This window comes from Somniosus microcephalus, unplaced genomic scaffold (assembly GCF_052327205.1).
Source record: "Somniosus microcephalus isolate GS21.2 unplaced genomic scaffold, FLI_Smic_1.0 scaffold946, whole genome shotgun sequence".
Taxonomy (NCBI): domain Eukaryota; kingdom Metazoa; phylum Chordata; class Chondrichthyes; order Squaliformes; family Somniosidae; genus Somniosus; species Somniosus microcephalus.
This window is the reverse complement of record NW_028226133.1, coordinates 49,772-72,768: the sequence shown is the minus strand read 5'-3', so window position 1 is coordinate 72,768 and position 22,997 is coordinate 49,772. Positions and strand designations below refer to the sequence as shown.

At 46.2% G+C, this 22,997-nt stretch overlaps 1 protein-coding gene across 1 annotated transcript; it reads right to left on the bottom strand.

Annotated features, from left to right (window-relative positions):
- Nucleotides 1-14,828: 14,828 nt before the first annotated feature.
- On the bottom strand, nt 14,829-18,135 carry LOC147080949 (zona pellucida sperm-binding protein 4-like). The gene is made up of 9 exons (XM_085981011.1): nt 17,887-18,135; nt 17,169-17,347; nt 16,914-17,011; nt 16,705-16,838; nt 16,431-16,620; nt 16,047-16,194; nt 15,823-15,895; nt 15,089-15,199; nt 14,829-15,016 (listed from the first exon to the last, which is right to left on the bottom strand). The coding sequence occupies exons 1-9, from the start codon at nt 18,107-18,109 to the stop codon at nt 14,865-14,867; spliced, it is 1,308 nt and encodes a 435-aa protein (XP_085837137.1). The 5' UTR covers nt 18,110-18,135; the 3' UTR covers nt 14,829-14,864.
- Nucleotides 18,136-22,997: the final 4,862 nt, after the last annotated feature.

Sequence of the window (22,997 nt, the reverse complement as noted above, 5' to 3'; positions counted from 1 at the left end):
CAGCTTCTATAGATATGTGAAGAGAAAAAGATTGGTGAAGTCAAGCATAGGTCCCTTGCAGGCAGAATCAGGGGAATTTATAATGGGGAACAAAGAAATGGCAGACCAATTAAATACATACTTTGGTCTGTCTTCACAAAGGAGGACACAAATAACCTCCCAGAGTTGTTGGGGAACATAGGGTCTAATGAGAGTGAGGAACTGAAAGAAATCAGTATTTGTAGGGAAATGGTGATAGGGGAATTGATGGGATTGGAGGCCGATAAATCCCCAGGGCCTGATAATCTACATCCTAGGGTACTTAAGGAAGTGGCCCTAGAAATAGTAGATGCATTGCTGGTCATCTTCCAATATTCAATAGACTCTGGCACAGTTCCCATGGATTGCAGGGTAGCTAATATTACCCCACGGTTCAAAAAAGTTGATAGAGAGAAAACAGGGAAGTGGGGAAAATGCTAGAGTCCATTATAAAAGATGTAATAGCAGAGCACGTGGAAAACAGTGACAGGATCGGACAAAGTCAACATGGATTTACAAAAGGTAAATCGTGCTTGCCTAATCTACTGGAATTTTTTGAGGATATTACTGGTAAAATAGATAAGGGAGAACCAGTGGATGTGGTGTATTTGGACTTTCAGAAGGCTTTTGATAAAGTCCCGCATAAGAGATTACCGTGTAAAGTTATGGCACAGGGGATTGGGAGCAAGCTACTGACTTGGATAGAGAACTGCATTCCTTTAATTCTGACCATGGCACATCCCCGATTTTAATCCTTCCACCATTGCTGGCCGTGCTTTCAGCTGTCTGGGCCCTAAGCTCTGGAATTCCCTTCCTAAACCTCTCCGCCTCTCTACCTCGCCCCTCCTTTAAGACGCTCCTTAAATCTACCTCTTTCACCAAGCCTTTGGTCATCTGCCCCAATATGTGGCTGGGTGGCAAATCTTGTTTGCTAACACTCCTGTGAGGCGCTCTGGGACGATTTACTACATTAAAGGTGCTATATAAATACAAGTTGTTGGCTTTGTTGTTGTGAAGAAGACAACAAAGAAGGATTGGACTTGGATCAGCAGCTTTTGGCAGACGTAGTGGGATACGGAAGGCTGAAGATATTTTGGTGAAACAAAGACGAGAGTTTATGAAGCAATATTATCCCCATATTATTGTTCAGATCAGAGAGCTGGAACATGAGAAAAGTTGATGAGCAAAAGACACCAGGAGCAGAGATGAATAGTTGGAGAGGAATAACGGGAGTTTCCGGGATGCAAAAATCAGAATGTTGCACACAGAGGCACCTGGAACAAGAAGCCGAGGAAGACCAAGGAAGACCAAGGAGGTGCTGGATAGACAATGTCAGGAGTGACTTATCACAGAAAGGGATACAGGTGAGTGGAGTGGTCAGTCTAATTTAGAACCCACAACATTGGTGTCAATAAATTCAGCCCCATTGTCGCTACTGAGCTGATGGACGAGGATTTAGTAATAATATTAAACTTGTACAGCAACAATGTTATAAACGCAGAGCAGGACTGAGCCCTTGGGCATGGTGGCAACTCCCAGTAACCTTTTATAAGGTTTAGATTCATTTGGTGCCCCGTAGTTTCTCAATTATATCCTGTGTGTGAGGAATAAACTGAACTTTTTCAGGTTGGCAGGCTGTAACTAGTGGGGTGCCGCAAGGATCAGCGTTGGGGCCTCAGCTATTTACAATCTATATTAATGACCTAGATGAAGGGACCGAGTGTAATATATCCAAGTTTGCTGATGATACCAAGCTATGTGGGACAGTAAGCTGTGAGGAGAACACAAAGAGTCTGCAAAGGGATATAGGTAGACTGAGTGAGTGGGTAGTAAGGCGGCAGATGAAGTATAATGTAGGGAAATGTGAGGTTATTCACTTTGGTAGGAAGAATAGAGAAACTGAATATGTTTTTAAATGGTGAGAAACTTTCAAATGTTGGTGCTCAGAGAGATTTGAATATCCTCATGCAAGAAACACAGAAAGCTGGCATGCAGGTACAGCAAGCAATAAGGAAGGCAAATGGCATGTTGGCCTTTATTTCAAGGGGATTGGAGTATAGGAGTAAGGAGGTATTGCTACAATTGTACAGGGCATGGGTGAGACCACACCTGGAGTACTGTGCACAGGTTTGGTCTCCTTATCTAAGGAAGGATATACTTGCCTTGGAGGCAACAAAGTTTCACTAGATTGATTCCTGGGATGAGAGGGCTGTCCTATGAGGAGAGATTGTGTAGAATGGGCCGATACTCTCTGGAGTTTAGAAGAATGAGAGGTGATCTCATTGAAACATACAAGATTCTGACAGGGATGGACAGGGTAAATGCTGAGAGGTTGGTTCCCCTGGCTGGAGTGTCTAGAACTAGGGGGCATAGTCGCAGGATAAGAGGTAGGCCATTTTAAACTGAGATGAGGAGGAATTTCTTCACTCAGAGGGTTGTGAATCTTTGGAATTCTCTGCCCCAGAGGGCTGTACATGCTGAGTCTTTGAGTGTATTCAGATTTTGGACCCATGGGGAAGCAAGGGATATGGAGATCGGGCGGGAAAGTGGAGTTGAGGTCGATGATCAGCTGTGATCTTATTGAATGGCGGAGCAGGCTCGAGGGGCTGTGTGGCCTACTCCTGCTCTTATTTCTTATGTTCATATGAATGGGGCGGATGTCAGCTGCTGTTAGATCATTTGAGTTTTTACAAATCTATCTGGAACCATATGTCCTTCTTAGCGATCGGTACCTGTGGAGTGGCTCAGTGTAGTACGGCCCAGATAGTGCCTGCTCCAGCATATCCTGCCCTTCTCTGGAGATTGCTGTGGTCTCAGCATTGATTGATGAAGCAGTTACATTTATTGTCCATCCCTCGTTGCCCTGAGACGGTGGTGGTGATGGGTCTTCTCCTTGACCCACTGCAGTCCTTGTGGTGATGGTGCTGCCGTATTGAAGCTCAGCAGATAATTCCAAGACTTTGACCCAGGGACAATGAAGGAACTGTTCTATATAGTTTAGGCGGGGTGGTGTGTGACATGGCGTGGAACACGGAGGTGATGGTGTTCCCACACCATTGCTGCTCTTGTCCTTTCCAATGATGGAGGTAGCAGTGGAGGGAGGTGCTGTTGAAGTAACATTGGTGAGTTGCTGCAGTGCATTGTATGGGCCATGGATACTGCAGCCACAGTGCATTGGTAGTGGAGGGCTGAAGATTAAACCCAGTGGCTGTGAAGCAGACCGACCTGTGCTGGATGGTGTGGAACTGGATAATGGTTTTTAGCTGCAGCTTTATCAACCCAGGCGAGTGTTCCATCACACTCCTGCTGTGAGCGTTATACCTGGAGAGACTTTGATCGGTCAGTAGGTCAGCCAATCATCAGAGTAGCCAGCCTGGGCCCTGCAATCCAGAGTTACTATGATTGGCCCAGTAACAATACTGGAGAATTCCTGCTGGCTGGGGTCCTGCTGAGAGTGGTACTATTGAAGGACAGAGATAGTTTGCTGTGCTTTCTTACTCCAGGTGATCATTAGTTGCATTTAAGGGGCATACTGTTTACAACACAGCACCTTGACAAGCTATCCAGGCACTTGAAACAGCAATATGTAGGGGGAAGCAGACAACAAAGGGATTGGTAGCTTGATCAGAATATTAATCAAGGATAGACAGATCCTAATCAACTTTCACCCCCGTCCCCCACTACAGGCAGTGCCTGGGGGGGGAAGAACGATGGTTATTTGGTTTGCCAAACTGTCCCACATTAACTGGCTTAGATTAATTGAGTATTTCCACTGCCACCCCCTCATTACGATACACTGACTGACTGGATTTACTCTTGCACAAGAAACCACACAACTGAGGAATTGTTTATTAATTACATAAGCAGCACTTAATTAAATCCAGAGCAAAGCCATTCGACTACAGCACAGTAATTCAGCAGAATCCAGTTTGATTATCAATTTCCAGTTGGGATTAGTAATTTCATCTTAATAAATTGGGACAACTAGTTTACTATCAGACTCCTCAGATAGCTGACACGTTAACATCCTTTGATATTGGAGAGCTAGTCTATTGGATAGAATCTTTAAGTTGGTAAGTCCTATTGAATAGCGGTGTGATATTATCATATATATCCGGGCAGGGTCTTCATAACTAATAATAAGAAATTTAATTAATTATATAGAATGGAGCAGGTGATGTGTTACTGTTGCGAGATGTGGGAGCCGGTGAACCCCATTGAGGCTAACGGTGATTACATCTGCGACAAGTGTTTGCTGCTAGAGGAACTCAAGTTCCATGTTATGGAGCTTGAGACCGAGCTTCGGACACTGCGACACATCAGGGAGGGGGAGAAGTTCCTGGACTCTATGTTTCAGGAGATGGTCACACCTATGAAGTTAATTACTGCAGATGTAGTCCGTGGTCAGGGACAGGACGGAGTGACTACAAGTGAGGAAGGTACAGGGATCCAGGATGTAGTGTTGAAGGAGACGCAGCCCTTGTTCTTGTCCAGCAGGATCGAGGTTCTTACTCCCTGTGAGGGCGGGAGCAGGGACTGCAGGGAGGATGAGCAACCTGGCCACAGCACCGTGGTACAGGGGGCCATTCAAGTGGAGGGAGTAAAAAGAAATGTTGTAGTGGTAGGGGATAGTATCATTAGGGGGATAGATAGGGTTCTCTGCAGTCAAGAGCGGGAGTCCCGAAGGCTGTGTTGCCTGCCTGGTGCCAGGGTTAAGGACATCTCTTCTGGGCTGGAAAGAAACTTGCAGTGGGAGGGGGAAGGATCCAGTTGTCGTGGTCCATGTTGGTACAAACGACATAGATAGGACAAGGAAGACGGTTCTGTTAAAGGAGTATGAGCAGCTAGAGGTCAAATTAAAAAACAGAACCTCAAGGGTAATAATCTCTGGGTTATTACCTGAGCCACGAGCGAATTTGGCTAGGATAAATAAAATTAAAGAGTTAAATGCGTGGCTCAAAGACCGGTGTGGGAGAAATGGGTTTTGCTTCTTGGGACACTGGCACCAGTACTGGGACAGGAGGGAGCTGTTCTGTTGGGACGGACTCCACTTGGCCAGTGCTGGGACTAGAGTCCTGGCGAATCATATAACTAGGGCTGTAGAGAGGGCTTTAAACTAATTAGTGGGGGGGAGGTTTCTAGAGAGCAAATAATAGAAATGACAACAGAGAAGGTCATAGACTTAGGTAGCAGTGGGGGAATTAAAAAACAGAATGTGTCAGGAAGGGACAGAAGGTATGGAGTAAAAAGTAAAGTACTAAAAAGGGAAAAAACAGGAACTAAGTGTTACAAAATATATTTGAGAGTTCTTTATCTGAATGCACGTAGCATTCGTAACAAAATGAATGAGTTAACGGCACAAATAATGACACATGGGTATGATCTTGTGGCCATTACAGAAACATGGCTGCAGGGTGACCATGACTGGGAATTAAACATACCAGGTTATTTAACAATCAGGAAGGACAGGCAGGAAGGGAGAGGATTTGGGGTGGCTATGTTAATAAAGGAAGGAATCACTATAATACAGAGAAATGATATTGGGTCAAAGGAGCAGGATAGTGAAACAGTTTGGGTGGAGGTAAGGAATAAGAAGGGGAAAAAAACACTAGTGGGTGTAGTCTATAGGCCTCCGAACAGTTGCAACTCTGTTGGACGGAGTATTAATCAGGAAATAGTTGAGGCTTGTAATAAGGGAACAGCTATAATTATGGGGGATTTTAATTATCATATTAACTGGACAAATCAAATTGGGCAGAGCAGCCTTGAGGAAGAGTTCATTGAGTGTATTAGGGATGGGTTTCTTGAGCAGTATGTAACTGAACCGACCAGGGGGCAAGCAACCTTAGATTTGGTCCTGTGTAATGAGACAGGATTAATTAAAAATGTCCTAGTAAAGGATCCCCTTGGAATGAGTGACCATAACATGGTTGAGTTCCATATTCAATTAGAGGGTGAGAAGGTTGGATCTCAAACAAGCGTGCTGAGCTTGAATAAAGGAGACTATGAAGGTATGAGAGCGGAATTAATTAGAGTGGACTGGGAAAATAGATTAAAGGGTAAGACAGTACATGACCAGTGGTGTACATTTAAGGAGTTATTTTACAACTTCCAAAAAAAAATATATTCCACTGAGGAAAAAAGGGTGTAAAAGAAAAGATAGCCATCCGTGGCTAAGTGAAGTAATTAAGGATAGTATCCGACTAAAAACAAGGGCATATAAGGTAGCCAAATCTAGTGGGAGGATGGAAGATTGGGAAGTCTTTAAAAGACAGCAAAAAATAACAAAAAGATTGATTAAGAAAGGGAAGATAGATTATGAAAGTAAATTAGCAAAAAATATAAAAAGACAGTAAAAGTTTCTATAGTTATATAAAAAGAAAAAGGGTGGCTAAAGTAAATGTTGGTCCCTTAGAGGATGAGACCGGGAAATTAATGGTGGGAAACATGGAGATGGCAAAAACACTGAACAATTATTTTGTATCAGTCTTTACAGTAGAGGACACTAAGAATATCCCAACACTGGACAAACAGGGGGCTCTAGGGGGGGGAGGAACTAAATACAATTAAAATCACTAAGGAAGTGGTACTTGGTAAAATAATGGGACTCAAGGCGGATAAATCCCCTGGACCTGATGGCTTGCATCCCAGGGTCTTGAGGGAAGTAGCGGTAGGGATTGTGGATGCATTGGTAATAATTTTCCAAAACTCACTGGACTCAGCAAAGGTCCTGGCAGATTGGAAAACTGCTAATGTAACACCCTTATTTAAAAAGGGTAGTAGGCAGAAGGCTGGAAACTATAGACCTGTTAGCCTAACATCTGTGGTTGGTAAAATGTTAGAGTCCATTATTAAGGAGACAGTAACGGGACATTTGGATAAACATAATTTAATAGGGCAAACTCAGCATGGTTTCATGAAGGGGAAGTCATGTTTGACAAATTTGCTGGAGTTCTTTGAGGAAGTAACATATAGGGTGGATAAAGGGGAACCAGTGGACGTAGTTTATTTAGACTTCCAAAAGGCATTTGACAAGGTGCCACACAAAAGATTATTGCTCAAGATAAAAAATCACGGGATTGGGGGTAATATTCTGGCGTGGGTGGAGGATTGGCTCTCTAACAGAAAGCAGAGAGTTGGGATAAATGGTTCGTTCTCAGATTGGCAACCAGTAACTAGTGGTGTTCCGCAGGGGTCAGTGCTGGGTCCCCAACTCTTTACAATCTATATTAACGATTTGGAGGAGGGGACCGTGTAACATATCAAAGTTTGCAGATGATACAAAGATGGGACGGAAAGTAGTGAGTGAGGAGGACATAAAAAACCTGCAAAGGGACATAGACAGGCTAAGTAAGTGGGCAGAGATTTGGCAGATGGAATACAATACTGGAAAGTGTGAGGTTATGCACTTTGGCAGGAAAAAAATCATAGAGCAAGTTATTCTCTTAATGGCAAGAAACTGGAAAGTACTGTAGTACAAAGGGATCTGGGGGTCCTGGTGCACGAAACTCAAAAAGTTAGTATGCAGGTGCAGCAAGTGATTAAGAAAGCCAATGGAATGTTGGCTTTTATTGCTCGGGGGTTGGAATATAAAAACAGGGAGGTATTGCTGCAGTTGTACAAGGTATTGGTGAGGCCGCACCTGGAATACTGCATACAGTTTTGGTGTCCATGCTTAAGAAAAGACATACTTGCTCTCGAGTCAGTACAAAGAAGGTTCACTTGGTTAATCCCGGGGATGAGGGGATGGACATATGAGGAGAGATTGAGTAGATTGGGACTCTACTCATTGGAGTTCAGAAGAATGAGAGGCGATCTTATTGAAACATATAAGATTGTGAAGGGGCTTGATCGGGTGGATGCGGTGAGGATGTTCCCAATGATGGGTGAAACTAGAACGAGGGGGCATAATCTTAAAATAAGGGGCTGCTCATTCAAAACTGAGATGAGGAGAAACTTCTTCACTCAGAGGGTGGTAGGTTTGTGGAATTTGCTGCCCCAGAAAGCTGTGGAAGCTACATCATTAAATAAATTTAAAACAGAAATAGATGGTTTCCTAGAAGTAAAGGGAATTAAGGGTTACGGGGAGCGGGCAGGAAATTGGACATGAGTCTGGGTTCAGAATGGTCATGGCCCTGTGGGTAGTGGAGCGGGCCCAGGGGCCGTGTAGCCTTGTTCTGCTCCTACTGTGTTCTAATTCTGTTAGATTTCAGGAGATGGTTTTATTCCTGTTCCTGGCTGGGGTGGAGATCGCCTTTACAGAAGGTAAGTACTGTAGAAAATATAGGGACAGAGTGATCTCCTGGAAGAATTTCGATCGCCTAGATGGGTCGGAGAGGAATTTCCCAGATCTTTTTCTCCCAAATTGGCCATTGGGTCTATCTGGTTTTTCGCCTCTCCCGGGAGATCACATGGGTTCGGGTGGATGCAGAGTGATAGAAAATTTGAGGTTAGGATCAGATCAGCCATGAACTTATTGAATGGTGGAGCAGGCTCGAGGGGCCGATTGGCCTACTCCTGCTCCTATTTCTTATGTTCTTATGTAATCGAGATTATAAAGCCACACTTGTGATCTCAGGTGAAGTGTGAGGATGCTGTAGCCTCGACAGGTCAGTGATGGACATTCAGCTGAAGGCTCGGTCTATTCTTCAATGCTCTGCTGCTGGGACCATTCACCATCTACACCATTACCTGTACCTGGATAAGCTGTCTTCAATCTCACTTCACTTGCTCTTCAGGAAACTCACTGACTAACTGGTGTCATTATAAAGATTTAGCTAACGGAAGCTCACAACACAAGGGGCGATTTGCCTGGAAATAAACACCACCCTCTACAGGACCCCTACAGGTAACAGGTTCATGTCACTACAATACACCCATGCACCTGCTGTAAACATACTGTAGTGTGAAAACACCAACTCACGTTTGGAAATGTCCTGCTCCATTTCACCAATAACCAATCGGAGCCACCTGCTTCAGGTGTCCCTCACTGAAGCAGTTATGTTGGTACTACAGAAGACCTCAAGCTAATGAAGAATTACAGTCCAGAATGCTCAGGTTGTGTGTGCAGCCTTGGTGGCTTGAGCCGGCCACTACTGGCAAGGAATACTTTGCATACACGGGCCTGCACTAAAATTATCATCTTAACTTCCCTGAATGCTGGCGGATTTAGTTCATTGCGATGACCCGTCCTGCAATTCTTGGGGCATTTTCCTCACAGAAACTATGAGCAGAGATTAAGGCAGTGATCAAAACCATGGTCAAAATCAGTTGGGTGAGAAATGGAATCACCAGGGGAGCACCTCAGTGCTTTAGGGCAAGAGTTACATAAGAATTAGGAGCAAGAGTCGTCCATGTGGCCCCTCGAGCCCACTCCGCCATTCGCCAAGATCATGGCTGCTCTGATCTTGGCCTCAACTCCATTTTCCTGCCTGTTCCCATAACCCTCGACTCCCCTGTAGCTCAAATATCTGTATCTCCACCTTGAATATATTCACTGACTCAGCCTCCACAGCGCTCTGGGATACAGAATTACAAAGATTCACAACTCAGGAAATTCCTCATCAGACTTAATGGGCGACCCCTTATCCTAAAACTATGCCCCCTAGTTCTGAATTCCCCACGAGGGGAAACATCCTCTCAGCATCTACCCTGTCAAGCCCCCTCAGAATCTTATGTTTCAATAAGATGACGTCTCATTCTTCTAAACACCAATGAATACAGGCCCAACCTACTCAACTTTTCCTCATAAGGCAACCCTTTCATCTCAGGAATCAACCTAGTGAACCTTCTCTGAACAGCCTCCAATGCAAGCATGTCCCTCCTTAAATAAGCTGACCAAAACTGTATGCAGTGCCCTAGGTGTGGTCTCACCAGTGCCCTGTACAGTTGTAGCAAGACTTCCCTACTTGTATACTCCATCCCCTTCAAATAAAGGCCAACATTCCATTTGCCTTCCTATTTACTTGCTGTACCTGCTGGCTAACTTTCATGTACGAGGACTCCCAGATCCTTCTGTAATGCAGCATGATGCAGTCTATCTCCATTTAAATAATATTTTACTTTTCTATTCTTCCTACTAAAGTGGATAACCTCAGTTTCCCACATTATACTCCAGCTGCCAAATCTTTGCCCACTCACTTACCTATCTATATCCCTTTGCAGACTGTCATCCTCAACTTGCTTTCCCACCTATCTTTATAGCATTACAAAGTTGACTACAGTACTGTCCCTCATCCAAGTCATTAATATAGATTGTTAATAGTGGAGACCCCAGCACTGATGCTGTGGCACCCCACCAGTTACAGTTTGCCAATTGCCAAATGACCCATAGAAACACAGAAGATAGGAGCAGGCCATTCGGCCCCTCGAGCCTGCTCCAGCACTCAATGCGATCATGGCTGATCATCCAAATTCAGTACCTGGTCCCTGCTTTCTCCCCATATCCCTTGATCCATAAGAAATATATCCAACTCCTTCTTGAATATATTTAGTGTATTGGCGTCTACTGCCTTGTGGTAGAGAATTCCATAGGTTCACCACTCTCTGGGTGAAGAAATTCCTCCTCATTTCTGTCCTAAATGGCCGACCCCTTTTACTTAGACTATGACCCCTGGTTCTGGTCTCCCTGACCATCAGGAACATCCTGCCTGCATCTAGTCTGTCCAGTCCTGTCAGAATTTTATAAGTTTCAATGAGATCCCCTCATTCTTCTAAACTCCAGCGAGTACAAGCCCAATCTCTCCTCAGAAGTCATTCCTGCCATCCCAGGTATCAGCCTGGTGACTCTTTGCTGAACTCCTTGCATGGCAAGAACATCCTTCCTCAGATAAGGCAACCAAAGCTGCACACAATACTCAAGGCGTGGTCTCACCAAGGCCCTGCACAACTGCAGTAAGACGTCCTTGTTCCTGTACTCATACCCTCTTGCTACGAAGGCCAACATACCATTTGCCTTCTTAACCGCCTGCTGCACCTGCATGCTTACCTTCAGCGACTGGTGCACAAGGACACCCAGGTCTTGTTGCACTTCCCCATCTATTGCCATTCAGATTATAATCTGCCTTTGTTTTTGCCACCAAAGTGGATAACCTCACATTTATCCACGTTATATTGCATCTGCCATGCACTTGCCCAACCAGGTATTTCTCAGCATCCTCCTCACAGCACACACCCAGCTTTGTGGCATCTGCAAATTTGGAGATATTACATCTAGTTCCCTTGTCTAGATTAATATATATCTAGATCATTAATATATATTGTGAATAGCTGGGGTCCAAGGACCGATCCCTCCAGTACCCCACTAGTCACTGCCTGCCACTCAGAAAAAGAGCCGTTTATTCCAACTCTTTGCTTTCTGTCTGCCAACCAGTTTGCTATCCAAGTCAATACCTTGCCCCCAATCCCATGTGCCTTAACTGTATACACTAATCTTATGCAGGACCTTATTAAAAGCCTCCTGAAAGTCCATTTATCCCAACTCTTTTCTGTTAGCCAATCCTCTATCCATGCTAATATTAGCATCAACACTGAGCTCTTATTTTGTGCAGTAACCTTTAACGTGGCACCTTAGCGAATGACTTTTGGAAATCCAAATCACCCTGCTCGTTACATACGCAAAGAATTCATATACATTTGTCAAACACTATTTCCCTTTCATAAAACAGAACATAATAGGAGCAGGAGCAAGCCATTTGGCCCTTTGAGCCGGCTTTGCCATTCAATAAGATCATGGCTGATCTTCTACCTCATCTCCACTATCCCCATATCCCTTGATTCCATTGATAGTCAAAAATCCATCGATCTCAGTCTTGAATACACTGACCGACAGCCTCCACAGCCCACTGGGGTGGAGAATGCCAAAGATTCACCACCCTCAGTGAAGACATTTCTCCTCCTCAGTCCTAAAATGGCCAACCCCTTATCTTTAGACTGTGACCCTGGTTTTGGACTCCCCAGCCAGAAGAAACATCCTCCTTGCATCTAGTCTGTCAATCCCCTCATTCTACTAAACTCTAGGGTATATATTCCCAGTCTACTCATGACACACCCATATCCTAGGAACCCATCTGCTGAACGTTCATTGCACTCCCTCTATGGCAAGTACATCCTTCCTTAGGCAAGATGAACAAAGCTGTACACAATACTCCAGGTGTGGTCTCACCAGGGCCCTATTTAATTGCAGTAAGCCATCTTCACTCATACTCAAATCCTCTTGTAATAAAGGCCAACATACCATTTGCTTTCCCAATTGCTTGCAGTTCCAGCACGTTAACTGATTTGTGTATAAGGACACCCAGGTCCCTCTGAACAAACATATCCCCAATTGCTCCATTGGTTAACTTCACATTTCTCTACATTATATTCCATTTGCTATGCTCTCGCCCACTCACTAAGCCTGTCTAAATCCCCTTGAAGCCTCCTTGCATCCTCCTCAAGTTCTCACCCAGCTTTAGATCAGCAAACCTGGATATATTATATTTGGTTCCTCATCCAAATCATTGATTAGATTGTGAATAGCTGAGGCCCAAGCACCGATCCTTGCGGTACCCCACTAGTTACAACCTGCCATCCCAAAAATGACCTGTTTATTGCTGTTGTTTTCTGTCCATTAACCAAGCCTCAATCCATGCTAGTATATTACCCCCAATCCCATGAGCTCTAATTTTGTTTAATAACCTACTGTGGCACCTTATCAAATGTCTGCTGAAAAGACAAATACACCACATCCACTGGTTCCCCCTTAACTATTCTGCTAGTTACAACCTCAAACAGATTTGTCAAACATGATTTCCTTCAAATCTGTGTCGACTCTGCCCAATCCTGTTATTATTTTCCAAGTGCCATGTTGAGTTCAATGAAGAGGGACCAAGGAAGCTGAATTACATTCTAACTTTGTATTTGACACCAACATTATTCTTGCTCAACCACATTTAGTGCACTCCTTCCATGTATTGAAGATGCAATACTTCACCTTTCCCTACATTGAACCCAATGTGCCACTGACCCATGATCCTGGACAATCCATGGCCCAGAACACACGACCCACAGTCCCAGTTTGGGGGGCTTGGATTGAAATTTTTCAATCTGCATCATTGCTGTGGGTCTTGCAGAAGCCCCACAGTCATCTACCGGCACCTGTCAGTGGGTGAAACATAGGGCCTCTGCCCCATTACCACTAACCATGTGCCACAGTGGCTTTGGTTCTGTAACCATCATCTTTCCATAATTCAGGTCACAATTTGAAACTAGATCAATGAAAAGCAGAGCATTTCTTTCATCAATACTCCTGTCAGAGTTCTGTGCAGCAGCTCAAGCACCACCTGGCTTTGGGAAATCTCTGCCGACTGATCATTGTTAACTCCACATTCTCCAAAGTCAAACTCAAAGTATCCTGTATTGTCAAAACTAGTTTCTCAGCAACTGAAACTAGACAATTGATAGTGACCTACCCTCAATCCCAGACTTCCTGTAGAGGTTGCCCCCACAATAAAGGCTCCTGCAGGCACCAGTGATTCTGAGGAAAGCCTCTTGTGCAGGAGTTCCACTCCGCACTGTGGGCATCACACCCCACATTGAGTGGGGTGACTGGATTAGTGCTTCCTACAGTTCCAGATCAGTAAGGATAAGAAAGGCCATGACACCTCCACCCTCAATTGATGTGCTAATACTCCCCCTACTGCTTTATTGAATTGACTGGAGTTTTGATCGATACTGGAACTGGATTCCAGACGGATGCTGGAAGGCTGTTCAGAGCAGCTGCTGAAGACCAGGAGGGAGCTTCCCACTGCCGGTCTAGCGAGGCCCAAAGCAACCCAACTAGTGGTTTAATAAAAGCAGGAAATAGGCAGGTCAGGCAGCCTCTGTGGAGAGAAACAGAGTTAATGTTTCAGATCAATGACCTTTCATCAGAATGGGTAAAAGTTAGTGACGTAACAGAGTTTAAGCAAGTACAGGGGCAGGGAAAGGAGTGTGATAGACTTCAAGACAGCCAGGCTGGTGCAATGGGCAGACAGATGAAATTTAACACAAACGTGCAAAGTGAAACATTTGGTAGGAAGAACGAGGACAGGCAATATAAACTAAAGGGTACAATCCTAAAGTGGCTGCATGAACAGAGAGACCTGGGAGTATGTGTGCACAAATCATTGAAGGCAGCAGGGCAGGTTGACAAAGCAATTAAAAAAGCATATGGGATACTGGGCTTTACAAGTAGAGGCATGGAGTACAAAAATCAAGGAAATTAACTTTTAGAAAACACTGGTTTGGCCTCAACTGGAGTATTGTGTCCAATTCTGGGCAGCGCTCTTTGGGAATGATGTGACGGCCCTAGAGGGTGCATGGAAGAATGATTCCAGGGATGAGGATGTCAGTTACATGGATGGCGAGAGAAGCTGTGGTTCTTAGAGCAGAGAAGGTTCAGAGAGCAGATTTGAGAGGTTTTCAAAAGCATGAGGCGTCGAGACAGTAGATAGAGGGGAACTGTCGCCATTGGCAGAACGGGCCAGAGGACACATATTGAACGTTAGTTGTAAAAGATCCAAAGGAGACATGAGGAAAATCCTTTTTGTTTTTTTACTCGGAGTGGTTAATAACTGGAATGCACTGCCCGAAAGGTTGGAGGAGGCCGATTAAATCGTGGCTTTCAAAAGGGAATTGGATAAGCAACAAATAAAAAAAAATTGCAGGGCTACAGGGAAAGGGCCGAGGAGTGGGACTAGCTGAAGTGCTCTTGCAAACAGCAGGCACGGGCTCAATGGTGACAGCACAGAAGGAGGCCATTCTCTGATTCTATGAACACAAGATCAGGGTTCATGTATAACAGGGTTTTATTGTCCAACAGACATCTACAGTTCCATGGAGCTGCACTCGGAGCCCACCCTGCGGCGATGGTCCATTTTCCACATGGCAACAGTCCCGACCAACAGGGCCACGGAGAGCAGAGCTACCCCAACCGCTGCTCCAGGAAGAACACGGGAGGGGGAATCAGCAGCAGCATCTGTGGGGAGAAGGGAGGGTTAGATGGGCACCAGTTACTCCATCACTAAACAGTGGCAGGGGCCTCCTTTACCTTTCTCTTCCTGGTGGATCCCAGCAGCCAATCTCTCATCTTCCAGGAAAATGATGGCTCCATCAGCGGTCACCAAGGACCCAGCCCGGTCATCGGCGCTTCTTCGCCTCTCTGGGGGAGACAAGAGGCAAGAGTTCAAGGTGGGCAATTCAATGTGCAGCTGCCTGAAGCGCTGAATCAGGTGTACAATCCGATGGCCCAATGCAAAAACCCTCGGGCAGTGAGTACCGGAGAGATTGGACTGTAGTTAAACACTGTTCCCTCACTGTCAGTCTAAGATTCACTCCTGATTCTCAGAAGGACCCGCATCAACCCAGCAAAGTTTGCAGTCGTTGACGGGTCCAATGGCCAGGCTGGTCTCCTGGGGAAAGAGACCCGTTTTAAGCACTAGTTTGACGAGCGGTTACACTGGACATACACACATTGCCCAGGTCTCCCCGCCCCCAGATATCGGTTCAGTTCCACCCTGGAACTCCTGGTGACGGCAGGATGCTGGATCAATGTTCAAGGCCAGAGGTGGATTCCATTCAGAACCAGTGCAAGATGTGCTCAGAGCCCCTGAGCCAGATTGCTATTCTGCTGTAGACTAACTGGGATAGAGTTGAGCGGGCAGATTGAGGACACTGCTCCTGTGCCCACTGTTGGGCCCTTGCTGAGTGAGCCCAGTGTCCAGATGCCCCACACCCACCCTTCCCCATCAGGGTTCAGTTTCTAGTCAGATCCCAGCTACTTACTGGGGCTGCAGGGAGCCGTGCAGTTCTCTCGGGTGGAAGGGAAGCAAACCTCAGCACTGCAGTGGAAGTGAACCTGGAAAGAGACAGTGCGGTCTGGTCAGTGCCACAGCTCCCAGTCAGGAGATTCATGCTTCTACAGTCAAAGGGTCAACAGGGGCCTCCTCACTGTGAGCAAGACCCAGGGAACAAGTTCAACCAAGAGAGCAAGACTGAAGGAAACTCACCTCCCCGCTCAGAGCCCGGCCCGAAACTCGGTCCCAGAAAGCGAAAGTGCTGACTACAAACCGATTCTGGTGAGTTGGGAACGGCGAATGGGAAGCGGCGTCTACCGGGAGGAGGCGGGTTTTGTAATTGTCTCCAGTAAAGGGGCACCTGGAACAGAGAAAGAGCGGGTTATATGGAGAGGGCACCTGGAACTCCCAACTACAGAGTTACAGCGGCACATCAAAGCAAAGTCCCGAGATTAGACGAGATAAAGAAACCAGTCCATTCAAGTCATCAACCTGGAGCTCAGATTGGTTTGATTATTGGCCGTTCCTTCACCCAGTCCATGTCGCCCCCCTCCCCAATCACCAGCCTGCCCCAAGGTCCCTCACTCGCTGCCTTACCTGCCCACCAGGAGGTCCCATCGGAGCCCCGAATGCGGCTCGGGGGTGGGGGTCGCCCAGCAGTCATTGAGCACCAGCACAAGGGACGGATCGTTCCGGTTCAGGACTCGAACCTCCACAAACACGGGGTCCCGGAGCACACTCAGGATCGGGTAGTCACTGGCCACGTACCAGCTCCGGTAGCCACCATCTGGAAAGAGAAGACGATGAAGGACGGCCACTATTTGGAGAGAGAGCCTGAAGTTGGACACTAACCATCAGCAGCACTCGCTACCTCTCGCTATTCTCAGCTCCAGAACCAGGATCCCGGCCTCAGTGGCAGGCAGTGGCGGAGAAAGGCTGTAAACTCTGGGCTTCACCTGCAATTCAGACTCCTGGCTCCCCTTGTAACTGCACTGGACATGGAGCCTGCAAGAGAACGGACACGGCTGGAGAATTCAGCTCCTCACCTTCTCTACCCGCTCCATGTGCTCCCAGTCTCACCTGAAGGGGCTGTCCCGGGTCACCGATCCCAAAGCTCCATCCAAGATCTCAAACTGACCCAACACATCCGTTTCATAGACGGCGTTCACCCCGTCCAGCTACAAGAGACAGAAGACCATCATTACAGAGAAATTGAGCAAGTCTGCCATTGCCTTATCACATGTAGTGTCTTTAAGGGCCCCCATTGCCCTTTAGACCCCCTCTTTCCCACCCGACTGACAGCCATTGATGGGGCTCCCAGCCCACAATACCTACCCGCTGAGTAGTGCCACACTCAGTGACTGCGAACTGAAAGAGCACAGTGTCTGCAGAGGCCACGGTCGGACTGCACTCCGCTCCGTGTCCATCCTTCAGATGGACCGTTGTCAGGTCTACAGGAGGCAGCGTCAAATCCTTGGAGATGGCGATCAGGACCCGGCCATCCTTGGTGCACACTGCAAGAGAGAGAGTCAATGAAAGGCGGTTAGTTGCTGCACGGGGAATGGCAAGGGAACCGTTACCGGGAGGGGGAGAAACTCCGCCCAGCGCAGCACCAGCTTCTAGTTTCCTTCTCTCCCCGTCCACACCCCAATTCTCCATCTAATGGAGACGGGTCACCAACTCCATCCCTACTGGACTGGTTACACAAGACCGGCATCAAATCCACACCCTGTCCGGTCAGTGCCAGCCAGGGACTGATCTTCACTCTGCCCTCCTATCCTGGGGCGCAATTCAACCATCAGAAGTCCCAAGTCGCATAGAGAAGGAAGGAGAGATCCTGGGTCAGGATCTCAATGATCAGACTTTCAAACTGTAGAACTGAACACGGTTCCTAAACCCGCCAGCTCCCGGACTGGAGAGGTTGGAGACTCCAGCTGATGTTTCAGGACAGGAGGAGAGAGGATACTGTCCAGGGAATCCCCAGTGCAGTTGGATTGCGGCTGGTCCTGGGAAGCCCTGGCCCAGAATATAGGCGAGCCGAGAATACACCCACCTGGCAGATTGTGGAGTGAATAGAAACACGGCGGCACATCCCGGCTCCCGGCATCAAAGCAGCAGCCTCTCCGCACACACTCACTGCCTTCAATTCCCCCAAACCCGCAGTCTTGGCGGAATTTGGGAGACAGCCAACATTGATCGGCGGGGAGGAGGAGAGAGGGCGGCTGAGATGAACAGATTGTAACAAAGAACAAGCCCAGAACCCGCAGCCCCTCCATTCTAATAAGTGAGGCTGTAGACCCGACTCCCCCTTTTTATCCCCTGTTTAACCCGCAGTAAATGAATGGTCTCATTGGCCCACGGGCTCCCCATGTGAACCCGCATTCCCACGGGGCACACGGAGATATTGGGGCCTTGTGTTTTCTGCTCCTTGAGTAGAGGGAACTGTGTTTTTTAACAAAATATAGATGTGTCTTTATTTGAAGTTGTAAAGTATGATTAAATTTACATCGGTTGAATACAATGTCTGTTCTTTAAGAGGCGGTACATGTTTCTTTCCTTATATTCTGTTTCAGTTCATCAATAAAGAAAGGCTGAACTTGTCTCGTTCCCATAGACCCAGATTGTCCATGTTTATACGGAGTGTGAGAGGTTGCAGTCCCTCTTCCATTATTTGAAGGGGCTGATCCTCGATTTTTGGCTGCACTTCAGTCCCACTCTCCTGATCTACGGCCACCCAGTGCGGAGGGGAGCGGGCGGGTCAGGGACCTCCTCGTGGGACTGCTCCTGGGCCTGGCCAAAGTGGCCATTAACTGGTCCAGGCAGCAGGCGGTCCAGGGGGTCATTCGGCCCACCTCTCTTCCGCGGCCACGTTCACCCCTGGGTGGCCCTGGAGATGGAGCACGCGGTGTCTGCCGGCACGCTCGAGGCCTTCCGAGACCGGTGGGCACCGCAGGCACTGGAGTGCTGCATCACCATAAGGAACAGTACTTTAATTTAATTTGTTCAATTTCCTTTTAACCTTTTTTAAAGTTACAGCGCATGGTCATAGAATCATCGAATCATAGAATGGTTACAGCAGGAAAGGAGGCCATTCGGCCCGTCGAGCCCGTGCCGGCTCTCTGCAAGAGCACTTCAGCCAGTCCCACTCCCCCGCCCTTTCCCCGTAGCCCTGCACATTTCTTCCCTTCAGATACTTATCCAACTCCCTTTTCAAAGCTGTGATTGAATCTGCCTCCACCGCCCTTTCAGGGAGAACATTCCAAATCTTAACCGCTCGCTGCGTAAAAAAGTCTTTCTTACGTGGCCTTTGGTTCTTTTGCCAATCACCTTAAATCTCTGTCCTCCGGTTCTCCACCCTTCTGCCAATGGGAACAGGTTCTCTCTATCTACTCTGTCCACACCCCTCATGGATTTGAACACCTCTATCAAATCTCCTCTCAATTTTCTCTGCTCCAAGGAGAACAACGCCAGCTTCTTCAGTCTTTCAACATAACTGTACTCCAGACTGGGGAATGAGGTTGGTCAGGTGGAGCAAGTTTCAATAGGTGAACATTTAGGGAACAGTAATCATAGTATCAGAAGGTTTTGGTTAGCTATGAAAAAGGACAGGGAGCAATCTAGAGTAACAATGTTTAACAGGGGGAAATGCAATTTCAGTGGGATGAGAACGGATCTGGCCCGGGTAAACTGGAATTAAAGATTGGCAGGCAAAACTGTAATAAACAATAGGCTGCCTTTAAAGAGGAAATAGTTCAGGTGCAGTTGAGGTACTTTCCAACGAGGGGGAAAGGCAGGACAACTAAAGTCAGGGCTCGCTGGATGATGAAAGAGATAGAGAATATGATGAAGCAGAAAAAGAGCGAATATGACAGATGTCAAGTTGCAAATGCATCTGAGAATCAGGCTCTATATAGAAAGTTCAGAGGAGAAGTGAAAAATCAAATAAGACAGGCAAAGAGAGGGTATGAGAATAGAATTGCAGCCAACATAAAAGGTAATCCAAAAGTCTTCTATAGGCATATAAATAGTAAAAGGGTAGTAAGAGGAGGGATGGGGATGATTAGGGACCAAAAAGGAGACCTATTCATGGAGGCAGAGGGTATGGTTGAGGTACTAAATGAGTACTATGCATCAGTCTTCACCAAGGAAGAGGATGCTGCCATAGACATTGTAAAGGAGGAGGGAGTGGAGATACTTGATAGGATATAAATTGATAAAAAGTGGCATTAGAAAGGCTGGCTGTATTTAAAGTAGATAAATCACCAGGAGCGGATGGGATGCATCCTAGGATGCTGCGGGAATTTAGGGAAGAAATCGCGGTGATACTGGCCATAATCTTCCAATCCTCCTTAGATACGGGGGCGGTGCCAGAGGACTGGAGAACTGCAAATATTATTCCCTTGTTCAAAAAAGTGTGTAAAGATAAACCCAGCAACTACAGCCCATTCAGTTTGACCTCGGTAGTGGGGAAGCTTTTAGAAACAGTAATCAGGGACAAAATTAACAGTCGCTTGGAAAGTGTGGTTTAATTAAGGAAAGCCAGCATGGATTTGTTAAAGGCAAATCATGTTTAACTAACTTGTTTGAGTTTTTTGATGAGGTAACAGGCAGGATTGATGAGGATAATGCAGTTGACGTAGTGAACATGGATTTCAAAAAGTCGTTCGAAAAAGTGCCACATAATATGTTTGCCAGCAAAGTTGAAGCCCATGGAATTAAAGGGACAGTGGACATGGATACGGAATTGGCTGAGTGACAGGGAACAGAGAGTAGTGGTGAACGGTTGTTTTTTGGACTGGAGGAAGGAATACAGTGGTGTTCCTAAGGGGTCGGTTCTAGGACCACTGCTTTTCTTGATACATATTAATGACTTGGACATGGGTGTACAGGGCACAATTTCAAAATTTGCAGATGAGACAAAACTTGGAAGTATAGTGAACAGTGAGGAGGAGAGTGGCAGAAGTCAGGAAGACAGACAGGCAGGTGAAATGGGCGGACACGTGACAGATGAAATTTAGCACGGAAAATTGTGAAGTGATAGATTTGGGTAGAAAGAATGAGGAGAGGACATATAAACTAAATGGTCCAATCCTGAAGGGGGTGCAGGAACAGAGAGACCTGGGGGTATGTGTGCACAAATCGTTGAAGGTGGAAGGACAGGTTGAGAAAGCAGTTAAAAAGGCTTACGGGATTCTGGGCTTCATAAATAGCGGTATAGAGTACAAAAGTGTGGAAATTGTAGTTGACTTGAAATTGGCAATTGCCGGTAATAAAAAGAGTCAGCTCCACAAGTGTCCCTCTTAAGGAGGCAGCACTAATAGAATTTAGACACCGAGTCTCATTAACTCGAGAAACCTATAATTTTAAATGATAATCGTGTTGTTTGTGTCAATGAGAGACTCGGTACCTTGCGGTGCAGAGAGGCAGCTTCCATCCCGTGGACATTGGGGAACATTGATTCAGCACCACACCTAACCCCTCTCAGAGACCCCATCTCCTGGAATCAGAGTGATACAGCACCGAAGGAGGCTGTTCGGCCCATCGTGTTTGTGTCGGCCTTTGAAAGAGCTATCCAATAAATCCCAGTCCCTGCTCTTTCCCCATGGCCCTGCTAATTGCTCCTGTTCAAGCACATATCCAATTACCTTGGGAGTGGTATTTCTGAATCTGCTTCCGTCATCCTTTCAGGCAGCGCATTCCAGATCACAACAACTCGCTGTGTAAACAAATTCTCCTCATCTCCCCCCTGGTCTTTGGCAATTGTTTGAAATCAGCGTCCTCTTGTTGCTGACCCTACTGCCAGTGGGAACAGTCTCTTCATATAATCTCTATGAAAACCCCTCATAATTTTGAACATCTCTATTAAATCTTCCATTAACCTTCTCTGCTCTAAGGAGAAAAACCCTCAGTTTCTGCAGTCTCTCCACATAACGGAAGACTTTCATCCCTGGAACCATTCCAGTAAATCTCCTCTGCACCCTCTCGAAGGCCTGGACATCCTTCCTAAAGTGCGGTGCCCATTACTGGATGCAATACTACAGCTAAGGCCTAACAAGTGATTTTTGAAGCATTACCATTACTTCCTTTACTTTGTCCCTTTTATTTATAAAGCAAAGGATTTTTAAGAGCCATATGAACTTCAAAGATTCGTGTACGTACACCCCCAGATCTCTCTGTTCCTGCATTCCTTTAAAACGATACCATTTAGTCCATATTGCCTCTGCTCATTTTTCCTCCTAAAATGAAACACTTCACACTTCTCTGCATTAAATGTCATCTGCCATGTGTCTGCCCATTTCACCAATCTCTCTCTGTCCTCCTGAAGTCTGTCACTATCCTCCTCACAGTTTGCTACATTTCTGAGTTTGGTGTCATCTGCAAACTCTGAAATGATGCCTCCTTTACCCAAGTCCAGGTCAGTAATAGATCTCAAGAAGAGCAGTGGTCCCAATACCGACCCCTGGGGGACACCACTGTAAACCTCCCTCCAGTCTGATAAATATCCCTTCACCACTACTCTCTGCTTTCTGTCTCATAGCCAATTTAGTTTCCAAGCTGTCACTGCCCCTTTAATCCCGCTGTCTCCTTATAACCCCTGTAATGATATCAGCAAATAGTGATGATATTTGTCTGTGTTTGATTACTTATGCCTTACAGCATATTTGTCTGTGTTTTTGATTACTTGAGCCTGACCAGCAGAGGTCATGTGAGAGACAAGCAGTCCAGAGGAGTTTTACTTTCAGTTTCATTCTAGATGCATCACAGCATAGTGTGTTCTGTAAAAAGCTGTAGCAAGTCTTGAACAAGACTTTAGATTAAACAACATTCTCTTTCAGAAATGAGTCTTTATTGAACCCAAAAAGAAATCAAAACATGATGTCAGAAGTGGCTGAAAGAGAAAAAATCTGAAGTTAGCAACTTGATGGGACAGTGAAAGCAGTTGTGGCAAGTAAGCGAAATCAGCTCTCCACATATTAGCAAGCCAGAAGAGAACATCGTTGCTTACCATTAGAGAATAGCTAACGAAGTAAAAAATGGAAGGTTTACTCCCACCGGCGACGCTTCAATTGTCAGGTAATGTGGCTGAAAATTGGAGAAGGTTCAAACAACGTTTAGAGTTGTATTTAGCGGCAATCGGAGCTGACGAGAAAAGTGATAAACAAA

Bases quoted from the DNA above. Each gene is read 5' to 3' on its own strand.
- LOC147080949 (XM_085981011.1), bottom strand. From the start codon at position 18,109: ATGGAGGGGCTGCGGGTTCTGGGCTTGTTCTTTGTTACAATCTGTTCA. The intron at 17,348-17,886 runs GTGGGTGTATTC...TCTCTCTTGCAG, and splicing joins TTCACTCCACAATCTGCCAG to TGTGCACCAAGGATGGCCGG. The intron at 15,017-15,088 runs GTAAAGGAGGCC...TTCTCCCCACAG, and splicing joins GATCCACCAGGAAGAGAAAG to ATGCTGCTGCTGATTCCCCC.